Here is a 21,290-nt window from a genome sequence, read left to right as displayed (position 1 = left end):
TCTCTCCTCCCTCCCTCCTGGTATGTGTGTCAGTGGGGTATGTAGTTGGCTGTCCACACCATAGATGCAGAAAGAAGGGCTCCTCCTCCTCAGTGCTGGGCCTGTGGAAGAATGTTCTCCCTGACCTGTGGTTGAATGACTGGCTGATGGTCCAGGTCTCTCTCTCCCTTGCAGATCGAGTCCAGGGACTGCACGGCTGTCTCCCCTAGTATGGCCAATGAAGAGGATGACCCAGTCGTACAGGAGGTAACTGCGGGGCTGCAGGGAGAGGGGCTGAGTCCCTTCCACGTGTCATCAGGCCAGTCTGGGACCTGTTGCTGTCCTGAGGACCCCTAGTCCATACTGTTCCCTCTGCCCGGAACCCTGTGCCATCAACCCTCAGACACCTGCGTAGGTGACCCTTCCCTTCCCCCATCTCCGATCCAGCACCCCCTTATCACCAAGGCCTTCCCTGACCGGCCCTGAACTTGAGTTCATTTGCCTTTTTGTCTGTTCACCACTCTCTGCGAAGCCAAGTATTGTAGTACCTGGCGCTGAATAGATACTCACTGACTGCTGAATGAATGAGTAGGTTTGACAGCTCCCCTTCCTGGGCTTAGCAGATTCAGCCATGCAGCAGCTCAGCTCACCCACTGTATGCTGTGATGGAACAGTGAGTAGGGCTGCGTCCCTGTCCCTGGGAAGCTCGCAGGGTGTGGGTGTGGGCAAGACGGACGAGAAAGGCATCTGCAGATGCAGAGTGTGTGCAGGCAGTTTCCCGAAGAAACAGTAAGAAGAGAGAGTTGTTTATAGACAAGCTTGCCCTGCAGAATCCTTTCAGCCCAGCACTTAGCCCTTTGGAAGTCAAAAAGCAAAAGGTAACTGCCTCTGCCTGGGCCTCGCCTGCCTCCCTCCCTCCCTCCCTCCCTCCCTCCCTCCCTCCCTCGACAGAGCCTCACCTCTAGTGTGAAAGGCAGGGGCTGGGAGAAGGCACCTGGATGTGAGCAGAAGAGCCTGCCAGGTTTGGGGGATGCTGCTGACTTGCCGTTAGGGTTTGAGTTATTTAAATGCCTTTAAGCTGCAGCAACACTGCTGAAACAGGAGTTAGAAAAGGGCCATTGGTGTTGGTCCTGAGAGAGCCCAGGGAGCCCAAGGGACAGAGGCAGTGCCCTCTGCAGCCAGGGCCCTGGAGTGCTTTTGTTCAGGTGGTGATTCAGCTGAGTCTTTAAAGATGAGTGGATCCTTGAGGCTTAGGAAGCACACAAGTGAGGCTGAAGGGCATTCCAGGTGGAAGGAGGTGCATGTGCAAAGGCCCGGGGGGTAGGAGAGCCAGGAAATGGCCAAGGGGTGGGGTTGGTCAGTGAGGAAGAAAGAAATGGGTCCTGAAGAGCCTTGCAGACCACCCTAAGAGGGCGACGGGCTCACCTGTCAGGGGAGGTGGCAGGCGTGGAGAGGAAACTGAGGCGTAGACAGGCCCTGCCCTGCTTGGCTCTCAGCATTTAACCTGGCTCCAGGAACACCTGACCTGGTAGCCCGGGGGAGTGTGTTCTTAGTGGGCTGGAGTGAACTTGGTTAAAGGGCCAGGCAAGCTCTTGTCCTGGTCCCCTGGGAGCTGTGGGGAGCGCAACCCGGTGTGTCCAGTCTGGGACCTGATTCCCTTGGATTCAGCATGAGCTGAGCCATTTCCTCCTCCCCAAGCGGCCTCTGAATTGGAGGGCATGTGCATGCCCGGGGCAGGCTGTGTTGGGGCCTTGGTTAAGCGTCTCCCCTCGTTCGCAGATCGACGTGTACCTGGCCAAAAGTCTGGCAGAGAAGCTCTATCTGTTCCAGGTAATCTCGGGACTGGAAGGTAAAGGGGGAAAGCCCTGGGGGCGGAGCTGAGGCAGGAGCCTCAGCCTTGCTTAGTGTTCTTGGTTCCAAGTGTGACGAGCTGGTTTCCTTCACAGCTGGGGCAGGCCAAGGTCTGTTTTCATAGATGGGCGCACAAGGCACCATGCGGAGCAGAGCCGGGCTGTGTGTGCTTAAGCTCAGGCTAGGGGCTGGGGTTGCTGTCCTTTGGAGACCCAGCTGTGGCAGCTCTTAGCTTCCGGCCCTCAGGCAGGTTCTTTAATCTCTCAGTGCCTCCGTTTCCTCATGTGCAGGGTGGTGCTACAGTAGTGCCTGTGTCGCAGGGTCCACATCACAGTGCTTGGGCATTGCCTGCAGTAGAGTTGGCTCCGACAGGGGCCCGGCTGCTGGGAGGCTTGAGAGGCTTCTGGAGCAGCGCTGTGGCAGTCCCCGGCTTCAGTCCTGACAGCTGTGTGCCGCCTCGCTGGTCCGGGAGCTTAGAGCAGCTAAGATGCGTTGAGCGGCACTGCAGGCACTGCTCACAGCTCCTTTTCAAGTTAGCTCATGACTCACAGTACCTACTATAGTGGTTCTAGTGTTCTTACAGCAGCTTTACTGAGATACCGTCCCCCATTCAAGTGCACAGGGCAGTGGATTTTAGTCCATCTTCGTCCCCCTAAAAGAGACCCCATGTGTATTAGTAGTCAATCCCTGGTCCCCCTGCAGGCCCCATTCCCTCCGTCAGCCCTAGGCCACCGTTAACTTACTTTCTGTCCCTATGACTTGCCCATCCTGGACTTTTCATGTAGAGGGAATGGTGCATGCATGTGTGGCCTCCTTCGCATAGAGTTGCCCCATGTTGAAGCATGTGTCAGTGCTGCAGTTTTTTGGCTGAATGACACACTATTGTATGCTGTGTTACAGTTTGTTTATCTGTTCATCAGTTGATGGGCATTCGGGTTGTTTTCGCTTTTGCCCACCTTGAGTAATGCACCTATGACTATCTGTGTACAAGTCTGTGTGGACATGGTTTCATTTCTCTTGGGTTGGGTGTCTTCTGTCTAGGAGTGGAGTGGCTGGGTCAGATGGTAACATTGCATTTCATTTTTGGGGACCACCAGACTATTTTGCACCATTTACAGTGTCCCGACAGTAGGGTGGTTATTTTTTTTTTTCCCCATTAAGTTTATTGGTACGTTTTAGGTATAAAACACAGTTACATTCATCATTGGGATCTTGTACCATTACATGAGTCTCTTGGTTCTTATTTTTTTTTCTCCTTCCCTTGCCCTCCCTTCACCCCCTCCACCCTTCCCTATTTGCAAAGACCTTGTTTCCATTTTTTTCCTCTTCTAGTAGGGTGGTTATTTTAAGTATTTTCATCCCTATGTTGCACATGAGGAAAAGACACAAGGAGGCTCCTGATCCCTCCAGGCTAGGACAGGGTGGCAGTGGCAGTGGCAGTGCTCCACACCCGTGCTGCTTGACTGACTATGGAGTGATGGTATCCGTGGCGGTGACTCCGGGTGTCCACTTGTGCCAGGCCCTGTGTTAATGTCAGCAGTATTTGCCTCATCCACAAACACGGCTCCTTGGGAGGGAAGGACACAGGTATCATGTAGATTTATGGCTGGGGCCCACGCCTGTTCCAGACCCTGCACAGTCACCACCGCCCTCCCGAGCCCGAAGGCAGGTGATCTTGGACTGGCCCTGGTCCTCAGCAGACCAGGGGCCTCCTGGAGTGTTGGGGGCCAGGCCTGGCCCTGCACTGGCCCTTCTCAAAGGCTTGGCTGTTCCTGCCACTAGAGCTTCCCCCACTTCCAGCGGGAAGCAGGGTTGAGTCACTGTGTTGTGTTAAGTGAGCTTTTAGGAAACGGCCACTTGGCTGGAACACAGCTGGTCTGAAACTCTGCCCAAAGGTAGAGCTCACACTCATGGCTGCCATGCTTCCCTGCACTAGGCTCACTGTGGAGGCTGTCACGTGTCAGGCAGTGATGGGTGGAGCTTTTGAGGATGGGTCCAAGCCATGGGTCGTCCGCCCACACCACTGCAGGGGCAGGGGGTGTGCATGAGGGCCCATGTGGAATGGTGTCCGAGATAGCTGTCTTAGTTGCTTTTCTTGTTCCTGAGACAAAATACCCAATACCCAGAGTTAAAAGAGGAAAGGTTTATTTGGAGGTGGCAGTCCGTATTGGAGGGCTCCGGGGCAGGGTGGCACATGGCAGAGGGACAACAGTTCATTGCACTTAGAAGACAGCAAAAGCAGCAAGGGAGCAGACAAGCCTCTTCCTGTCCCTTATATTGTATCCAGCAAGGTCAGGGCTGTGCCAAGGCAGTCGGAACTGATTTAGTGATCACCCTTAATCCCAGCATCACACAGCCTAGATGCAGCTGCCTGTGACCACATGAGGCTTTGAGGGGACATCTAGACCCAAACTATAACTATAGAAACTATAACTGTAGAAAAAGGTGGGCGGGCCCCAGAGGGTAAGGAACAGGTCGTTTCTGGCCCTTCCCCGTCCTTCAGCAGTGAGTTGTAGGAAAGTTCACAGTATGCGGAAGGAGGAAGAGTAGAGCCATGAACTCCCCGCGTCCATTGCCCGGCAAGTGAGCAGCCCTTGCCAGGCTCTTTCCTCTTGTTTCCTTTTGGTCTTGTTTCCCACCTGGTGGCCCGTGTGCTGACTACAGCCCCTTAGGCCCTTACCCTCCGCTCCGCTTCTGCTGCCGTGCTCTGTGCTGAGTTCCTGGTGCCGGGCCACATCCCTGGGAAGTCAGAGTCATCACCTGAAATTGCGGAGGCAAACCCTAGGACTGCCCTTTGGAGGGAGGCTAAGAGCGAACATGACTTAGACTGCAGCTGAGACTGGGGGAGCCTCAGGGACGGGTGGGTTGGGGCTTCGGGGTGCTGTGGTCTCTGTTTGCTTTGGGTTTGCGGATGGATGTTGATGTTCTTGGCTGGTACCCGTGAAGCCCACCTCCACTCAGGGCTGGGTGGGCAGGGCAGGCTGATGGCTCCCTTCTTCTCCCCAGTACCCTGTGCGTCCAGCCTCAATGACCTACGATGACATTCCGCATCTCTCAGCCAAGATCAAGCCCAAGCAGCAGAAGGTGGGGCTGCCCTCTGTGATGGAAGTAGGGCTGGACAAACCAGCAGCCCAGGGGAGAGCAGCTCCTCATGGGGCCTCGGGAGCAGAGTGAAGGGGTTTCCTGAGAGTGGGCAGCTCTGGGGAGGAGTGAGGCTCAAGGTGAGGGGAGAACCAGGCCCTGTGTGAGCTCAGATCCCCAGGGCAGGCAGGGGTAAGTAAGAGGCAGGGCTGGTGAGGAAAACCTGGAGCCTAGGAGGGACAGGGTGATGGGACATGGCGCCCCCACGGGGGTGGCCACAGCGCTCGCCCCTGCGATCCTGCAGTAAAGCTGACCCGGATGGCCAGTTCTGCTGAGTTTCACGCTAAGCTGCAGATGAGGCTGTTGGTGAGAAGTCTCCCGATTTTTAAATGTTGACACCTCATTCAGATCTTTGAGAGCAGAGTGGGTGGACAAATGTGACTGCACCAACTACCCCACCCCAAGTAACTGCTCTGGTATTTCTTTAGAATTCGGGTTTGTGGCCTCCGGCGTGGACCGAAGCCCAGGGTCCACGGGATCGGACGTGTGTCAGTCTCGCTCCTGGGCAGGGACCGGGTTGGGGATGTCCTGGAGACTGTGCCTTGGGGTCCTCAGCAGGTGGGCTGCTTGGTGCCTCCAGGTAGAGATTGAGATGGCCATCGACACCCTGCATCCCAACTACTGCCGCAGCAAAGGGGAGCAGATCGCACTGAACGTGGACGGTGCCTGTGCTGATGAGACCAGCACCTACTCCTCGTGAGTCCCCGGCCCTGGCCCGAGTGCCGCTGGGCCACGTGGAGCCTTCAGAAGGCTTCAGTGACACTGGCCCTTCGGCGTCCCTCGCTTTGGAGGGTGTGACCTGTCCCGTCCGTCCCCCGTCCCCCCCCCCCCCGCCCGGTAGTTCCTTCTGCCAGGGCTCTACCTGGTCTGCGGGGAAGGGGAAGTTGGCCTGGTGCTCCCACCATCACTCATCTTTGGTGTTCTCATCCCCTGGCTCCCACCTGAGGTAGATGGAAGCGCCCTCACGGCCCCGGTCCCTGGCTGCTACATTTTTGTCTGGGCTGGAGTGGGTTTTGCCCACCAGGCCCCAGTTCTGGGGCTTCCTTCCTCTTGACCTTGGTTCTCCTTGTGCTCCCAGGAAGCTGATGGACAAGCAGACCTTCTGCTCTTCCCAGACCACCAGCAACACATCCCGCTATGCAGCCGCACTCTACAGGCAAGGTACCTGGCGCTGGGCATCCTGGGAGAGGGAGGCTGAGGCCGGGAGACCTTCCCAAGCCTCAGGTTCAGCTCTAGACCTTACTGCAGGGTCTAGGCAGTGTGGAAGTAATAAATTTAACAGTTGTCAGGGCACTAAAAGGGGCCACCTCGTGGGGCTTCTGGCCTTAATCTGATAGGGCTGAGGCTCCTGGGTCATTTTCCTCCCGGGATACAGCTGACATGTGTGGGGGCAGGTGGCAGAATTTTTTTTTTTTTGGTACCGGGGATCGAACTCAGGACCTTGCGCTTGCGAGGCAGGCGCTGGAACCACTGAGCTAAATATTCGGCCATTGTTTTTATTTTTTATTTTATTTTTTTCTGGGACTAGGGATTGAACTCAGGACCTTGCACTTGAAAGGCAGGCACCGTGCCACTGAGCTAAATCCCCGGCCCCCTGAATTTTGTTTTTAAATACAAGGTACTTATGGGCCGGGGATTTAGCTCAGTGGTTCTGTCACCTGCCTCAAAAGCACAAGGTCCTGAGTTCGATCCCCGGTACCAAAAAAAAAAAAAGGTACTTATGATCCAGTGATTCCATTCCTAGGCAGCATCTATTCCAGATGAAAATGTGTCCACTTAAAAACAGATATCCAGGGCTGGGTTGAAGCACAAGGTCCTGAGTTAGAGCCCCTGTACCAAAAAAAAAAAATCCTGCTAAAAAAAGGTATCCATAGGATCTTTATTCATGGCCACCCAAAGTAGAAACAGCCCAAAGGCCCATCAGCTGGTGACTGCTTCAACAAGGTGTGGTCCGTACACCTCAGCCAGCGAAGGAGTGAAGCACGGGCCTGTGCTGCCACATGGATGAGCCTGAGAACACTGCTCAGTGGGAGAAGCTGGGCACGGTGGGCCGCACATGCTTGTCTCATTTATGTGAAATGTCTCGAATACGCAAATCCACAGCCACTGGAAGTGCGTCAGTGGTTTCCAGGAGCCTAGGGGAGAGTGAAGTGGGGATTGACTGGTTTTTTGGGGATGATGAAAACGTTCTAAAATTGAATGTGGTGCTGGTTGCACATTCAGAGTATATTAAAATACACTGAATTACATGGAGGGCTTTTAGGGCATTGAGTCATATCTCAGGCTGATAAGGAGTATAAGGTGCTTAAGTATTTAGAGTCTATAAAGTAGTAAATGAAACTAATGTGAACACTGAGAAAACAAACTAGAATCAAGAGTGTAGTGTCCAGTAGTTATAGTCTTCTCTTTGGAGCTGTGTCTTGAGGCCATAGTTCTTTAAAGCTAGGACTGCAAGGAAAGTCACAGTCTTGGTCAGAGACCACATAGACACCCTCCACTGGGCTTCCCTAGCCAAGACTGGGCACCAAGACTTCTTAATGGGATGGGTGGGGTTTTGATAGGAGGAGGAGAAATCTAGGGGGTTGTGCTGGGGTCTGGTCTGGTGAAGGCCTGGAGGGGAAAAGGGGTAGGTGCCCAGTGTGTTCAGGCAAGCACTCGGGAGAGGAGCTGGGACCCACGTGGGAGGGCCTGTGAGCGATGGGGAGTGTTGGAGGGGGACCTGCAGGAAATGGCTTTGAGCAGCGGAGTCCAGGCTCATGTCCTGGTCTGGGTGTTTGCCTGCCATGTCCAGCAGGGCCAGGCAGAATTGGCAGTGGGCCCTAACCCAGTGATCCTAAGGGGTCCGGAGCAGGGTGGGAGGTAGTTTAGCAGTAGGCCTAAACCAGTGGTGGCAAACCTTTTAGAGCTTTCAGTGATACAAATAGCCCGCTGTGGCACACGTGCCATAGGTTCACCACCACTGGCCTAGACCTTCAGGGGACCTGCTGACTCCCTTGACCCAAGCTGGGTGCGTCGGCTTCGATTCCAGCAGATTCAAGCCCTTCTTCCTCTGCAGGTGAGCTCCACCTGACGCCTTTACATGGCATCCTACAGCTGAGGCCCAGCTTCTCCTACTTGGATAAGGCCGATGCCAAGCATCGAGAGAGGGAAGCAGCCAATGAGGGTGAGTCTGGATCCTTAGCCCTGCTGTTTGTCTGTCTGCATCTTGGCATGGGAAAAAGTATTGAAAAGGTCAGATTTTAGGGTCCTCAGCAGCATCCCAGGCCTCTGCCTGCTGGATGCCAGAAGCACCTACTCCCAAGGTTGAGACAGTCTGCCTGCATCCATTGCCAAAATGTCCCTGGGAGGCAAAAGTGCCTTTGCTGAGACCAGACTTAGGCAGCTATCTGCATGTGTGGGAGGATTCCCAGACCTACCTTCATGGGGCCTCCCTGTGGTGGGGGGCTGCAAACAGTGGAGACTTCTCTTGCTTCTCTTACAGCTGGGGACTCCTCGCAGGATGAGGCGGAGGAGGATGTGAAGCAGATCACGGTGAGCTCTGGCCTGGGAGGTGAGACAGCAAGCGGGGAGGGTGTGAGCAGAAGGGACTCGGCCTCTCCAGGGTGTGACGGTGCAGAATGTCTCCCAGCATCCTTGCTGGCTGCCTGGCGGGAGTATCCTAACCCCAGCTTATCACCATTGTAAACAGGGCCGTAGTCCTGCACGCGTAAGAGGGATTCCCGGGGCTTGGTGGGAATTGGCTGGGCCCAGGAACCCTAGCAAACACAGATGAGAAGTTTCTATAATACTGGTTGTTCCTGAATTTGAAAGATTAGAAGAATATTGCTGTCCATTAGTGGTCTGTAAAGGCCCCGTCCAGGCACGTGTAGGTGGATCGTGAGCGGGCACGGGCATCTGCGCTGCGGCTGAGCTGCGGCGTGTGGCTGCATGTCCCTGAGGACTTGGCCTGGCCTGCGCTGACCTGGGGTGCTACTCAGATGGCTGGGGGTTGCTGGGTGACCTTAGGAAGCCCCTTTCCCCTTGGGCGATTCTGGGCCCTATCTGATGAGGCCGGCCTCACACCTCGGGATTCTGCAATTGGGCAGGGCAGGCAGAGGCAGGAGAAAGGTGCTCCTGGCGTGTGTCAGAGGGTCACAGAGAGGAACGGGGCTGGAACTGAGTTTCCAGGGCCCAAGGCAGGAAATGAAAAGGGAAGTGGCGTGGAAATAGCCCCGTTTCGTGTTCCCTGGGATGGCAGCCTGGAAGTGCCAGTGGCCTGAGTGTGTGACCTGTCCCCACCCAGGTACGCTTCTCCCGGCCGGAGTCAGAGCAGGCCCGCCAGCGCCGCGTGCAGTCTTACGAGTTCCTGCAGAAGAAGCACGCGGAGGAGCCTTGGGTCCACCTGCACTACCACGGGCTGAGGGTGAGCCCTGCGAGGGCCTGGCGTGGCTTCTGCGTCTCACTGTCATTTACTTCCACTTCCGTCGTGCGCAGTCTGTGCCCCCGACAGCTGACGTCCTTGACGCCAGCCTCCTGTTCCCTTGGACCCTCCGGAGCACGAGCGCCTTGCTGGGCTCGCAGTGGGGCAGTGTTTGGTTGCATGTTTTCACACGCCACGGACCCTGGTGCCTCTGTGTGCCATCTGTCACACCCAAGTTCACCCCAGAGTTCAAGGCTCGGCTGCCCAGGGGGACTTTCGTATGCACTATTTTTTATTGTGTGCATCGACTTTAACCTGGTCTTGGGAACTGTGTATTGAGTGATGGAAGCAGTTGAATATTAGCTCCCAAAGACACTGGGGCAGGGACTCTTCAGTGCTCGCCTGATTTTAGTGGGTCCTTCCTGGAAGAGATTTGCATTGACAGAGTCTCAGGGTCAGACTTGAGACCGGTGCTATTTCCTGCTGTGTAATCTTGAGCCAGCTACTTAGCCTCTCCGGGCCTCTTTCCTTACCTGTAATGTAGGAAGGGTGAACCCCTGCAGAGTTGTTTCGTGTGTGAGATGTACTAGTATGTGTGCAGCCCCTAGGATAGAGTGGCACGTGGTAGGTGCTCAGTGAACGCGAACTATTATTTTAGCCACTACTGGTTGTGTTCCTGTGTCGTAGACGGGAAAGTGAGCCAGGTACTGGGGCTGGGCAGGTCACAAAGCCGAGGAGGTAGGCGGTTGAGGTCGCATTGCAGGCCTGGCTCCCATGCTCAGAGGTCAGTATGGCTCTGTGGCTGGCCTTGGAGCAGGACAGGGTGGGCAGAGTGGGAGGCGCTGCAGGGTGGGACTGGATGCTCGGCTGAGCCCTTGCCCTCCCCCAGCAGGACAGCCGCTCGGAGCATGAGCGCCAGTATCTGCTGTGCCAGGGCTCGAGTGGGGTGGAGAACACGGAGCTTGTCAAGTCACCCAGGTGGGACTGGCAGATGCTGGCCCAGGGCACTGGGAGGGTCCTCCCTGGACACCGTGGGCCCTTTGTGCGGGGAGGGTAAAGGGGGGCTAAGAGGGTGACCTGAAGGGGGCACCCGCCTCTCTGTGGGGGTCTCACCTTGCCCTGCCAGGAGGGGTTGCAGCGGGGACAGAGGCGCAGTGGCTCTGACCACCACCCCTCCCTGCAGCGAGTACCTCATGATGCTGATGCCGCCCAGCCAGGAGGAGGAGAGGTGAGGAAGGGACTGGGCGCCCACTGCTTGCACCCCCGCCCCCCACCCCCACCCTCCAGTCCCCACCTTTGTTTTCAACAGAGACAAACCGGTGGCCCCCAGCAACGTCCTGTCCATGGCCCAGTTGCGCACGCTGCCCCTGGCCGACCAGATCAAGATACTGATGAAGAATGGTGAGTGCCACCCTCTGGCCCCTCACCCCTGCCAGCTCCTGGGGAAATGGAGTTTGTGGGGCAGTCTGGGGAGCCAGGGGCAAGGCCGGAGGGCTCTGCTACGCAGAGGTGCCCAGCTGCAGATCTGTTCTTCTCTGGACATTGCAGCCCTTGTCACTTCCCTGTAGTGGGGCCCTGAGCAGGCCATTGGCCTTCTGAGCTTTAGTTCATTTGTCTGGGGGACGAGGAGGAGTCAGAGGTGAGGCTTCTAATGGGCTTACTATAGGCTTTGCGTAGGAGCGTGAACTGGGGCTCATTTTCATAATAAAGTGCTTCTGCGGTACTGAGGACTGAACCCCGGGGCCTCCACACTGAGCTGTATCTCCAGCCCTTTCATGTTTTGAGACAAGCTCTTGCTGAGTTGCCTAAGCTGCTCTTAGATTTGCAGTCCCCCCACCTCGGCCTCAGAGTGCCGGGGTTCAGGTGTGAGCCCCACGCCCAGCTTGTAACGAAGCACTCTTCTGTGCACTGTCCTGGGGCCCTCACCAGCACTGGACAGTGTGGACTGGTCTCCAGGGGCCTGTAGCAGGTGAGGGGCAGAGCTGAGCCGGGCCCCAGACTTCTCTGGGGTGCCCACAGAAGGCCTCAGCTTGCTTAGAGATGGGAGCTCCTTCCCGGGTGCCAGGACCCGGCCTCCTGGAGGAGAATCTGGACCAGCCCCCTCCCCCGAGGCCTTGCCCCATTCTCGCTTGGGGGTCAGCAGAGCACAGTGGTTAAGGGCAGATTCTGCAGCCGCATGGCCTGGTGTTAAATCCTGGCTGTGGTGCTCCCTAGCCAGGTGACGTAGCTGAGCTTTGAAACCTTACAGTGTCCTCCTCAGGCACTCCCCAGCCTTCCTGATTGCGTGAGGGTTCTGTGAGACTCCTGGGCACACCCAGCCAGCACACAGCTGGCAGGCAGTGCTGGCTCTTCTCACTGTTATTGATGCCGCTCTGAGTGCGTCGGAGGAGGTTGTGTGAGCTTGATGCTGTGTAGGCCTGGTAGGGCCAGGCCCCTTCTCCCTGACTGATGAGCCTTCTCCTGTCTGCCTCAGTGAAGGTCATGCCTTTTGCCAACTTGATGAGCCTCCTGGGCCCCTCTGTGGATTCCGTGGCTGTTCTTCGTGGCATCCAGAAGGTGGCAATGTTAGTCCAAGGAAACTGGGTGGTGAAGAGGTAGGTTGCCTGCAGGCTCTTGATGGGATTACTCGAGCCATTAAATTTAGGCCAATTACTGATGTTTTGAGTTTAAATCTACCGGAGTGCTTTCTATTTGTCCTGCCTACATTGCATTTTATATTCATAATTTGACCTTTTCTACTTGATTCTTTTTTATTCATTTTTCCCTACTAATTTGGAAGTTGTTCTCTTGACATTTTTTGCAGTTTCATGACTTACCACACCTTCATCTTAATTGTTGCTTTTGCCTTCTTCAAAGAAAGTTCAAAATCTTAGAATAGTTTTTATTTATCCTCCCAGCTCCTTGTGTTGCAGTATTTGTATATTTTAGTTCTCTATGTTGTAAGCCCTATAAGACATTACCTTATCCTCTGAGTGTTCTTTGGGTCTCCTCCCATAGCTCCCTTTTTGCTGTGCTCATCATTCCTGCATCACCTCAGTTTCTTTTTTTTTTTTTGGTACTGGGGATCGAACTTGGGACCTTGTGCTTGCGAGGCAGGCAGCGGAACCACTGAGCTAAATCCCCGGCCCCATCACCTCAGTTTCTGTTTGGTGTAATTTCCATCTGTCTAAAGTATTCTCTTTGATGCTAATCTGCTGGTGATAGATTTCCTTGGTTTTTGTTTATCTGGAAAAGTTTACTTCATTTTTGTTCTTGAAGTATGTTCTGATGGTGTGTAGAATTTTAGGTTGGTGGTTATTTTCCTTCCACACAGTGATATAATTTTGTTGTGTTCTGACCTCAGTTTTTATTGCCAAGTTCATTGTCAGTCAAATTCTTGTTCCTTTGGAGATAATTTGTTTCCTGTTTGGCTTTCTGTAGTTTCATTGATCTAAGTGTGATTTCTTTTTACATATCCTGATGGGGTTCAGGGATCTTGAATTTGTGTGTCTCAGTGCCCCAGGGTGGTTTCCCTTCTGCAGTCCCCCCCCTAGACTAGCCGTCTCCTCAACTAAACCATCAGTTTAGGGGGAGTAGAGATAGTCTGTTTTGGCTCCCCCAGTCCCTTAGTGCCTGGACTCAGCAGAACCTTGGTAAATGCAGCATGGTGATATCATGCATACTTGAATTATAATAATTTAAAATGGTATAACATAAAATATATCAATAGAGATTTACTTTTTAAGTGCTACAGTATAAGGTAAATACTCTGACAGAATGTGAATAGCTCCAGATTTTTTAAAAAAGTAATTGCAAAAGTCCATTTCTTGGTTAGCCAAGCAAATGTAAAGTGTATTCATGTTACTCCCACATGGTAGCACCCTTTCACGGTAAACAGGTGCCTGGGTCTTGTCCTGAATTATCCAGCTTTTCCTCACAGAATGGCTTTGCAATAACATGCTGCTTGTTACATGGCAGCACGTGTGTGCGTTGATGTGTGAATGATGAAAGCCAGGAAGGGCTGTGCCATCACACACCTGAGACCCCGCCCAGAGAGGCACAGACTTCCTGGCCTTCTCACAGCAAGGCAGCCCGGCAGCTGGGTTAGCCCCGGGCCTATGGGGCTTGGGCTGGACCCTGCCTAGTGCTGCGTGTGCCCCTGGGAGTGCTGCCCTGCCAGGTTCTCCCTGGGGTCCTTGAGTGTTCCATCTGCCTCAGGTGCTTCTGTAAGCCCTGCTCTGGGGCCCAGGATGCGCGCCACAAGCCTGAGGGGCAGTCTCCCCTGTGTCCCTGTGACAGTAAAACTCACTTTTTTCAGTGAACATGCCTCGATTGCGTGTTTTGTGCTGTCCCTGTCCTCAAAAATCTGAGCACACTGGATGTTCAGATCCACGCCACGTGCCTGACTCAGTGGAGCCGAAGCACTTGGTGGATGCCTGCTCTGGCGTAGCAGCCGAGCCCAGCCCCGGGTCCTTGGGGAGCCCGGCCTTGCAGGCGGTCACGGGCTGCCTGGGGTCACGGTCCTGCTGAGGAGACTTCTGGGCCTTGAGTGTGTGTCCTGTTCTCTCCGAAGCCTTACACTCCTTTGTCCCAGGGCCTTTCCCTGTCTGGGCCCCAGGCTCCGACCTCTGACTTCAGCTCATCCACCCACCCGTGAGCAGGTGTCACAGGCCTCGCGCCAGCGCTATGGCTTCCACTTGGCACCACACACTCGCACAGGACTGCGGTCTTCCAGAGGGTCCTGGGCTCCCTGCAGCCTGAGGCTTGTCTCGGGGCCCCTGACCCTGCCTTGGGCCTTGCGGGTATGTGGGTGGTGGCTTGAGAAGGGTTAGGGCCAGGAGGAGGAGCTCCCACCATGGGTGAGGGCCGCTGCTTTCCACATGAGTATTTATAGAGCCAGGTCTCGGAGGAGGCTGCGGGTCTCAGACCAAGATACGATTGTCCTGCGAAGCTGGGTACAGGGGCCCCGGCTACATTGTGCACTGTTGTCACGAAGGACAAGGAGCCCCCTAAGAGGATGTTGGGCCAGTGAGCTGGGAGCACGGTAGGGAATGGTGTAGCCTGGAGAGGAGAAAGCAGAGGGGCCCAATTCGAGGCCCGGACTGACCGGCCACCTCTCTTGCCTTGGCAGCGACATCCTGTACCCCAAGGACTCATCCAGCCCTCACAGCGGCGTGCCTGCCGAGGTGCTCTGCAGGGGCCGGGACTTCGTGGTATGTGCCCTGGCCCTCTGAGCTCCTGGGGGGATGGGGGAGGGTGGGGTGGGGCTGCTGCGGCCGCTGACCTGCCTGCCTCCCCCCTCCTCCTCTGGGAACTCTGGTGTCTCGGGTGGGCCGTGAGAACCTCAGTCCTCCCTTCTGGACCCGCAGCACGGTTCATTTGGCTGGGCGGCTTTTGAAGAGTCTTGCCTGGGTTGTTGATTGGCACAGATCAAAATCTTGGTACACAACAGCTCTCGTGACTGTTTGGGCAGTGTGACAGTGCTGGGCCCACAGCCCCAAGTTTGTCTGCAGAGCTAGCTCGTCCCTCCTTCCCCCCTGCCTGCCCCTTCCACACCCAGAGCCTAACCCCCACCCCCAGCCTCCAACCCCTGCTGCTGGGGTCGGCACCGCCTCCCTAGACCTTAGCACTTTGCTTTGAGTTTGATGAAATTCTCCTCTTGGCGCTGCCCTCCCTCCAGGACCTTTGACGCACACGCTCCTGTGCAGGCTTTGTCATGGGGAGCCCTGTAGTGTTTGAGGAGTAGCTGTGTTTTCTCTTCCCGATTGGCTTTTGGGTGGTCCCCAAGGCCTGAGCAGTGTGCTCTCATCTCGGGGCGCAGGGTGCCCTCAGCCTCAGCCGCCCCTGCCTGCTCCCCACTCCCGGAGTCGTGCAGATGCTGTCAGGTGGTGGCCTGGTTCGCTAAGTGCGTGTCTCAGACCTGCACCCTCCCCTCCGGGGACCCCGGGATGTAACTGGGGGCAAAGGCTGCTGAGGCAGCGTGGGGGCTTCGGTGTGCTGCCGGTGAGGGCCGAGCCCCCCGCAGTGTCCTCCTGCAGCCTCCCTGGGGGGGGGGGGCATGCTGCGGACGCGGCGGGAACCGGGTGGGGCAAAGCCTCTCCCCCAGGGCGTGCGCGTTCTGCGGGGTGCTCGCGTTCTGTGGGGTGGGGGGTGCGTTGGCCCAGCTGTCCCAGGGGAGAGCGCCAAAGCACTAAGCCGAGATGCAGTTGGAGTGAGTGCCCACGGCCCACGGCGAGGAGCAGGCCTGCCTGAGGCCCAGCCGCCGACCTCCCTCTGGGCCCTCACCGAGGCCCCAGGGTCAGCCTTCGGAGAAGCCCTGCACCATGCCGCTTCTCTCCCGCAGATGTGGAGGTTCACACAGAGCCGCTGGGCGGTACGGAGAGAGGTGGCGGCGGTGACCAAAGTAAGTGGGCTCTGCTGGCCTGAGCCCGGGGCTGCGGCTAGGGAGGAGCTGGGCCTGGCTGCGCCTCACCCTGCCCTGCCCTCCTGCTGCCCACCAGCTCTGCGCCGAGGACGTGAGGGACCTCCTGGAGCACATGGCCCTGGTGAGGGCCAACAGAGGCTGGGAGTTCCTACTGCCTTACGATGGGGAGTTCATCAAGAAGCACCCGGATGTGGTCCAGCGGCAGCACTTGCTGTGGATGGGCATTCAGGCTAAGTATGCGCCTGGGGGAGCTGTGAAGGGCTGCTGCCTGTACCGGGCGGCCCCGGGCCCTGCCTCTAGGGCACCACTCTCCTCCCGCCAGGAGTCACTGCCCTGGTGTCAGAGCTGACGGGTTCTGGGGGTCGGAGAGAGGAAAGCACCGGGGCTGGGGAGGGGGGAGGTGGGCTCCTCCCCACTGTGGCCCTGGTGCGCCAGCTGACCGAGTGGACGCGCACGTGGAGCCCCGGGAGAGGGCCCTGGCCAGGCCGGCCTGGGGCTTGATGCTGTCCTGAGGCAGGGGGTAGGAGTGTGGCTTAGGGTCAAAGGGTTTATTCTTCTTTTCAGATTAGAAAAAGTCTATAATCTTGGAAAGGAAACCATGCCAAAGAAGCCGGATGGACAGGCGGGTACGTGGGACTTTGAGCTGGGCAGCCGCCCCCGGGCGCCCGGGCCCCCAGAAGGGCTGCTTCTCCAGAGTGGGTCAAAACTTGGGCCTAGGGAAAGGAACAGATGGCTCTCACTGTGGGCCCTTCCCTTCCCTTCCCTTCCCTTCCCTTCCCTTCCCTTCCCTTCCCTCCCTTTCTTCCATACTGAAGATTGAATCTAGGGACTCACGCATGTTAGACAAGCAGGCTACCGCTGAGCTATCTCGTCGATCCTTTTTTTTTTTTTTTTCCAGTACCGGGGATCGAACTCAGGACCTTGCGCTTGCGAGGCAGGTGTGGTGCCACTGGGCTAAATCCCCGGCCCCCTGTGTCTTTTTGAGATAGGGTCTCACGAAGTTGCCCATGCCGGCCTCGGACTTCTGATCCTTCTGCCTCAGCCTCCCAAGCAGCTCTGTTCACCCTTCCTGTGCCCTCCTGTCCCCAGCCTCAGCAGTGAGGTCTGTGTAGCTGACGGCTGTATCTGGTTCTGTTGGGTCAGTAGTTCAGCACTGACCGGTTCCGTGTGGTTTGATTTTCCTCCTTCATCACTGGGGTAGCTAAGCTCTCCCTTAGCAAGGTGGGGGCGCAAGCACCTGGCCCTGTGCTGCTGTCCCCAGCCGGTCCGTGCAGGTCTTTGGAGCCTGGGTCCTGTTCACTCCTGAGTGACGCTCTCCCCCACAGGGCCTGCCAGGCTGGTCTCGGGGGACCAGCGGATCCAGGCAGCCAAGGCCAAGGCTCAGCAGAACCACACCTTCCTGGAGCGGGAGCTGCAGCAGCAGAAGGAGCAGCTCCAGGTGTCCATGGCCCTGCCCGGTGTGCAGATCAAGGAGGAGCCCCTGAGCGAGGAGGGAGAGGAGGAGGACGGGCAGGAAGTAGAAGAGGAGGAGCCCATGGACACTTCGCCCAGTGATGACCTCAGCAACAGGCTGGCCAACGGGCTGCCTGCCGGGCGGGCAGCAGGCGGGGACAGCTTCAATGGGCACCCGCTCCCAGGTTGTGCCAGCACTCCTGTGGCCCGGGAACTGCGGGCCTTCGTGGAGGCCACCTTTCAGAGCCAGTTTGTGCTCACGCTGAGCGAACTCAAGCGCCTCTTCAACCAGCACGTGGCCAGCCTGCCCCGCGGCCACGTGCTCTTCAGTGGCATCTCGGACCACATGCTGCAGGACACGGTGCTGGCTGCTGGCTGCAAGCAGATACTGGTGCCTGTAAGTACAGCCTGCGCCTGCCAGGACAGGGAGAGCAAACGAGGCCCCCACGGCCCTGTGGGAGGGCAGCACCTTCCCTGGCTGTGAGGCACCGTGGGGATGTGAGAGTTGGGGGCATCCTTGGCGTGAGTGTTGCTCTCCCGTGGTGGCTGTTTGTGGCCGTGTCCTCGTCTGAAGTGGGGTGATTTGGTCTTGGTATGATGGGACCAGAGGAGAGATCTGGAGGCCCTGGCCTGCTGTCCGCTCTCCAGCAGGGCCGCAGCTAACGCAGGTGCTCCTGCAAGCAGCCACCCAGGCCGTGGCGGAGCTGGATTTGTACCTCAGGGTGGCGGCTCCATCCTTTCTCCTGTAGCTGAGGTGAGGGGACTGGCTCCCTAGCACTGGTGTCCCAGCGGCCCAGCAACTCGCTGACCACGCGGGCTGTACGGCTGCTCCACATTTCGTCTCCAGCCCTGAGGGTGGCAGAGCGAGCCACTTGCACCTCAGCTTTTCTGTCAGTGGGAGAAATGGAGGAGCAGAGTGTGTGTCAAGATGGGCGCCTTAGCTAAGGCTGAAGACACACTGGCTACAGCCGAGAGGAGGCAGTTGGGGTTTTCTCTCCTACCAGCCCTGACAGCAAATGGGGTGAGGTGGTCTGCGGCTCTCTTCAGAAGGGGCCGTGGACCTCTCCATTGCTGAGGTGGGAAGCACCTGCGGCCTAGGGCAATGCTTGCAGGCCAGGGTCTACCTGTGTGCGCGAGGGACAGCAGCCCCGTGAATGTCACGCCGCCTGGCTTCTCCAGCCTCCGTGCTGAGGTCTCCTTAGAAGGTCCTGGCCACCCAGCAGGTGTGTCTGGTTCTTGGCAGGTCTGCCTGTTTCAGTGCACGGGGCTGCCGAGGGAAGGGCAGCCTGGGCAGAGATGAGGAAGTGAGGACCACTCGCAGGACCTGCTCTGACTGTTCCTTCCTCTTGCTCTGGCTCTGTGTGGTGCGCTCTCCCGTGATCCGGCATGGTGACCGTATCCCAGGCCTGTCCAACACGGACGGGAGAGGCTTCAGGTCCGACTTTCTTTTTCACACCAGAGCTGTGGCTTAGGGAGAGCAGGTGGACTCACGGATGTAATTCCTAGTTCTGCCACTTTGCCGCGTGGCCGTGGGCAGGGGATAAACCTTTCTTGAGTCTACTTTTCCTCATGTAGGAGCGAGCGTAGCAACGCTTTGGTACGACTTGGTTTCTGATGACCAAATGAGTTGGCAAGCTTTATGATACAGTAGTGATCAGTGTTACTTACGCTGTGAAGCCAGGACTGGAACCCACTGTACCAGGGACCCCTTCCTCTGTCCCTCTCCAGGTACCAGACCCATGTCACCCTTTCCCAGGCCACCTGCCACCCCTGCTGTGCAAGTACCGTGGATATCTTGGGAGTTGGGCAATGCCTCTAAGCCACACTTAATGCGTCCTTGTGGGAATAACTGAAAGGAAGCCCTGGGTATCTCTAAGGTTGATGGGGAATGGGGCACTTTTGGGACACATCAGAGGGTTAGCACCTCAGGGCAGGAGGACACTGGACACCAAGGCCGCACTGATGCCAGAGCTAGAGGAACCCAGTTTTCCTTATTCCAGGCACCTGCAGGCTTCCTGTGCAGGTCACCATGTCCCACGGCAGCCCTGTCGGGACCCCGCAGCCAGAGCGCGGCAGGGGCTGGGACTGGAACACACCTCCCTAGGACTGTGCTGACGCGGGCTGGGGGGCGGTGGGTAAGGAACTGTGGCCCTGTGGCAGATGATCAACTCACGCGTGCTTGTGGGTCAGTTTCCCCGACAGACTGCTGCTTCCCCGAACGAGCAGAAGGTGTTTGCCCTCTGGGAGTCTGGAGACATGAGCGATCAGGTAGGGTGACCTTTGCTGCCATCTGCGTTCTGGATGGGCGGGGGCGGCGACTCCTTGAACTGCTAAGGCCTTTGGGAGCCGTGCAGCGGAGCAGTCCTGTACTGTTCAGGTTTCCCAGCCTCTCTGCTCTTGACCCTTCTCCCCAGTGTATGCCATCGATAGGCTAGGCAGGCGGGTGGGTTGAGTCTGAACCTGTGGATCCCAAACTGTAGTCTGGGGCCGGGGCAGCGTCAGAATTACCTTTGAAAAGGTAGATTCCCAGCGTGCACTGCAGAGATACAATTCCATTTAGTCGTGGGTAGTAACCTAAGTATCCAAGTTTGTACACAGTCCCTGTGTATGCCCAGCTGGGCTTGGAAACCACAGGTGCAGGAATCTGAAGGATTCCTTATCGGGTTCAGACCCTCGATTTTTAGGTTAGAGAGATGGGTCACTTTGTCTCTAGTCTCACCTGGCAGAGAGGCTCCCAGGTGTCCAGTGGTGCTCTCTGCATGGTACAGAGCCATAGACCTTGAGGTCCACAAGTTTTCTATGGTGTAAAGTTAAGGTTTGATTGCTAAGATAGCAATCGACCTGAGAAAGGGAGCTCTCTCCCTTTTCCTTAGAGGGAGCTGATGGGCAGAGAAGTGGGCGGGGCCTTTGTCTCCTCTGGCCTGGAAGATAGGAAGATGAACCAGCCTTGCTCTAGGCCAGAGTAGGTGGCCTTTGGCTTTCCCACTCCCGAAATACTGTGATAACTTGAAGAAAAAGTAGTAAATGTATATTTGAAAAAAGAAGCCAGGCATAGCACATGCTTATAAGTGGTCAGCACTCAGGAGGAAGACCGAAAGTTTGGGTTGCACTTCAGCAGTTTAGTAAGGAAAGAGCTGAGATGCAGCTCAGTGATAAGTGTTCTTGAGTCACCCGCCCCCCAACAAATAAGACTAAATCTTTATGGGGACACTGATTCCAGCCCCACCCAACTTCATTCCTCAGATGTGATCACTTACAAGGAGACCCCACTGAGAAGCTAGTGCCATTTTTGTGCTGCTGGTGGAGGTGGAGGGTTAGTTCTCAGCTGTTCTGGGAGAATATGGAAAAGTGTAGATAGCTTTAAAGACTACTGTTCAGTTTAATCAATGATTACTGCTTATAGCATAATTGAAAGAACTGAGAGTGCGTTTGTGGTAGGGCCAAAGATCAGTAGTGCACTGTATGCTTGCATTTCTTTCTTTAACTTCCTGTTTCCACCTGCATGATGCCCTGAACACATGGCAGCAGTGACACCTTTGAGCGTGGTTCCCCGGAAGCTTGTCATTCATTACCTCCTGCTTTTCCTCATCTTGCTGGTTTCTAGAACCTTAGCTTCCTCCTTGCTTTATTTTAGCTTCTAAGGGGTCAGAGGAGTTGTCTGCACTTTCAAATGGCTTTCTTTTGCTCTCAGATATTATCGTTTGGGACTAGAATTTTAAGGGGCAAAATATTTTCCCTGAATAAAAGGTTTCTCCATTTTGCAGCTGTCAAAAATTCAGTGACATTCTTCTTGGTCTTTTAAAGTTGATCCCTACCCTTCCCTTTATCAAAAGCTGGAGAGTTTTACATTATTCTATATATTGGTGCAGTTTCATTCCTACTCTGAATTCAGTATCTTAAATAGTTGTTCTTAGAAAACCCTATGAATTGATAATTCCTTTACCTTTTTCTGCTGTTTTAGGGTTCTTCTGTCTGATACTGATCGTTTACCAGTTTTTCTGCCTTTGTGGTGATTTCACCTCTTCTGTAATTTTTATTTTGGGGCATAATGGATTTTGTCCTGTT

At 55.9% G+C, this 21,290-nt stretch overlaps 1 protein-coding gene across 9 annotated transcripts in view; it reads left to right on the top strand.

The window, feature by feature from the left end:
• The window catches only part of Polr3e (RNA polymerase III subunit E), a 28,129-nt gene that overhangs the window by 4,602 nt on the left and 2,237 nt on the right, over window positions 1-21,290 (top strand). For 2 of the 9 annotated variants that reach the window (XM_004855917.4, XM_087209119.1), the window contains exons 2-19: window positions 175-246; window positions 1,759-1,809; window positions 4,837-4,914; window positions 5,552-5,667; window positions 6,050-6,132; window positions 8,027-8,134; window positions 8,453-8,502; window positions 9,254-9,373; window positions 10,263-10,348; window positions 10,554-10,598; window positions 10,680-10,771; window positions 11,844-11,964; window positions 14,481-14,562; window positions 15,693-15,752; window positions 15,850-16,007; window positions 16,338-16,399; window positions 17,099-17,622; window positions 19,416-19,493. In XM_004855917.4, coding sequence (XP_004855974.1) covers window positions 211-246; window positions 1,759-1,809; window positions 4,837-4,914; window positions 5,552-5,667; window positions 6,050-6,132; window positions 8,027-8,134; window positions 8,453-8,502; window positions 9,254-9,373; window positions 10,263-10,348; window positions 10,554-10,598; window positions 10,680-10,771; window positions 11,844-11,964; window positions 14,481-14,562; window positions 15,693-15,752; window positions 15,850-16,007; window positions 16,338-16,399; window positions 17,099-17,622; window positions 19,416-19,493 — 1,950 coding nt within the window. In that variant the 5' untranslated portion in view covers window positions 175-210. Of the gene's footprint in view, window positions 1-174; window positions 247-1,758; window positions 1,810-4,836; window positions 4,915-5,526; window positions 5,668-6,049; window positions 6,133-8,026; window positions 8,135-8,452; window positions 8,503-9,253; window positions 9,374-10,259; window positions 10,349-10,496; window positions 10,599-10,679; window positions 10,772-11,843; window positions 11,965-14,480; window positions 14,563-15,692; window positions 15,753-15,849; window positions 16,008-16,337; window positions 16,400-17,098; window positions 17,623-18,800; window positions 18,954-19,415; window positions 19,494-21,290 lie in introns of all 9 variants that reach the window. The other 7 variants (XM_021237308.2, XM_087209116.1, XR_015450450.1 and 4 more) reach the window with 6 other exon arrangements.

The sequence above is a fragment of the Heterocephalus glaber genome, unplaced genomic scaffold (assembly GCF_053883595.1).
Source record: "Heterocephalus glaber isolate CG9 unplaced genomic scaffold, H.glaber_assembly_v1.0 deba00000943, whole genome shotgun sequence".
NCBI lineage: Eukaryota > Metazoa > Chordata > Mammalia > Rodentia > Bathyergidae > Heterocephalus > Heterocephalus glaber.
Note: the sequence above shows the minus strand (reverse complement) of the source record. Positions and strands in the feature narration are given on the sequence as shown.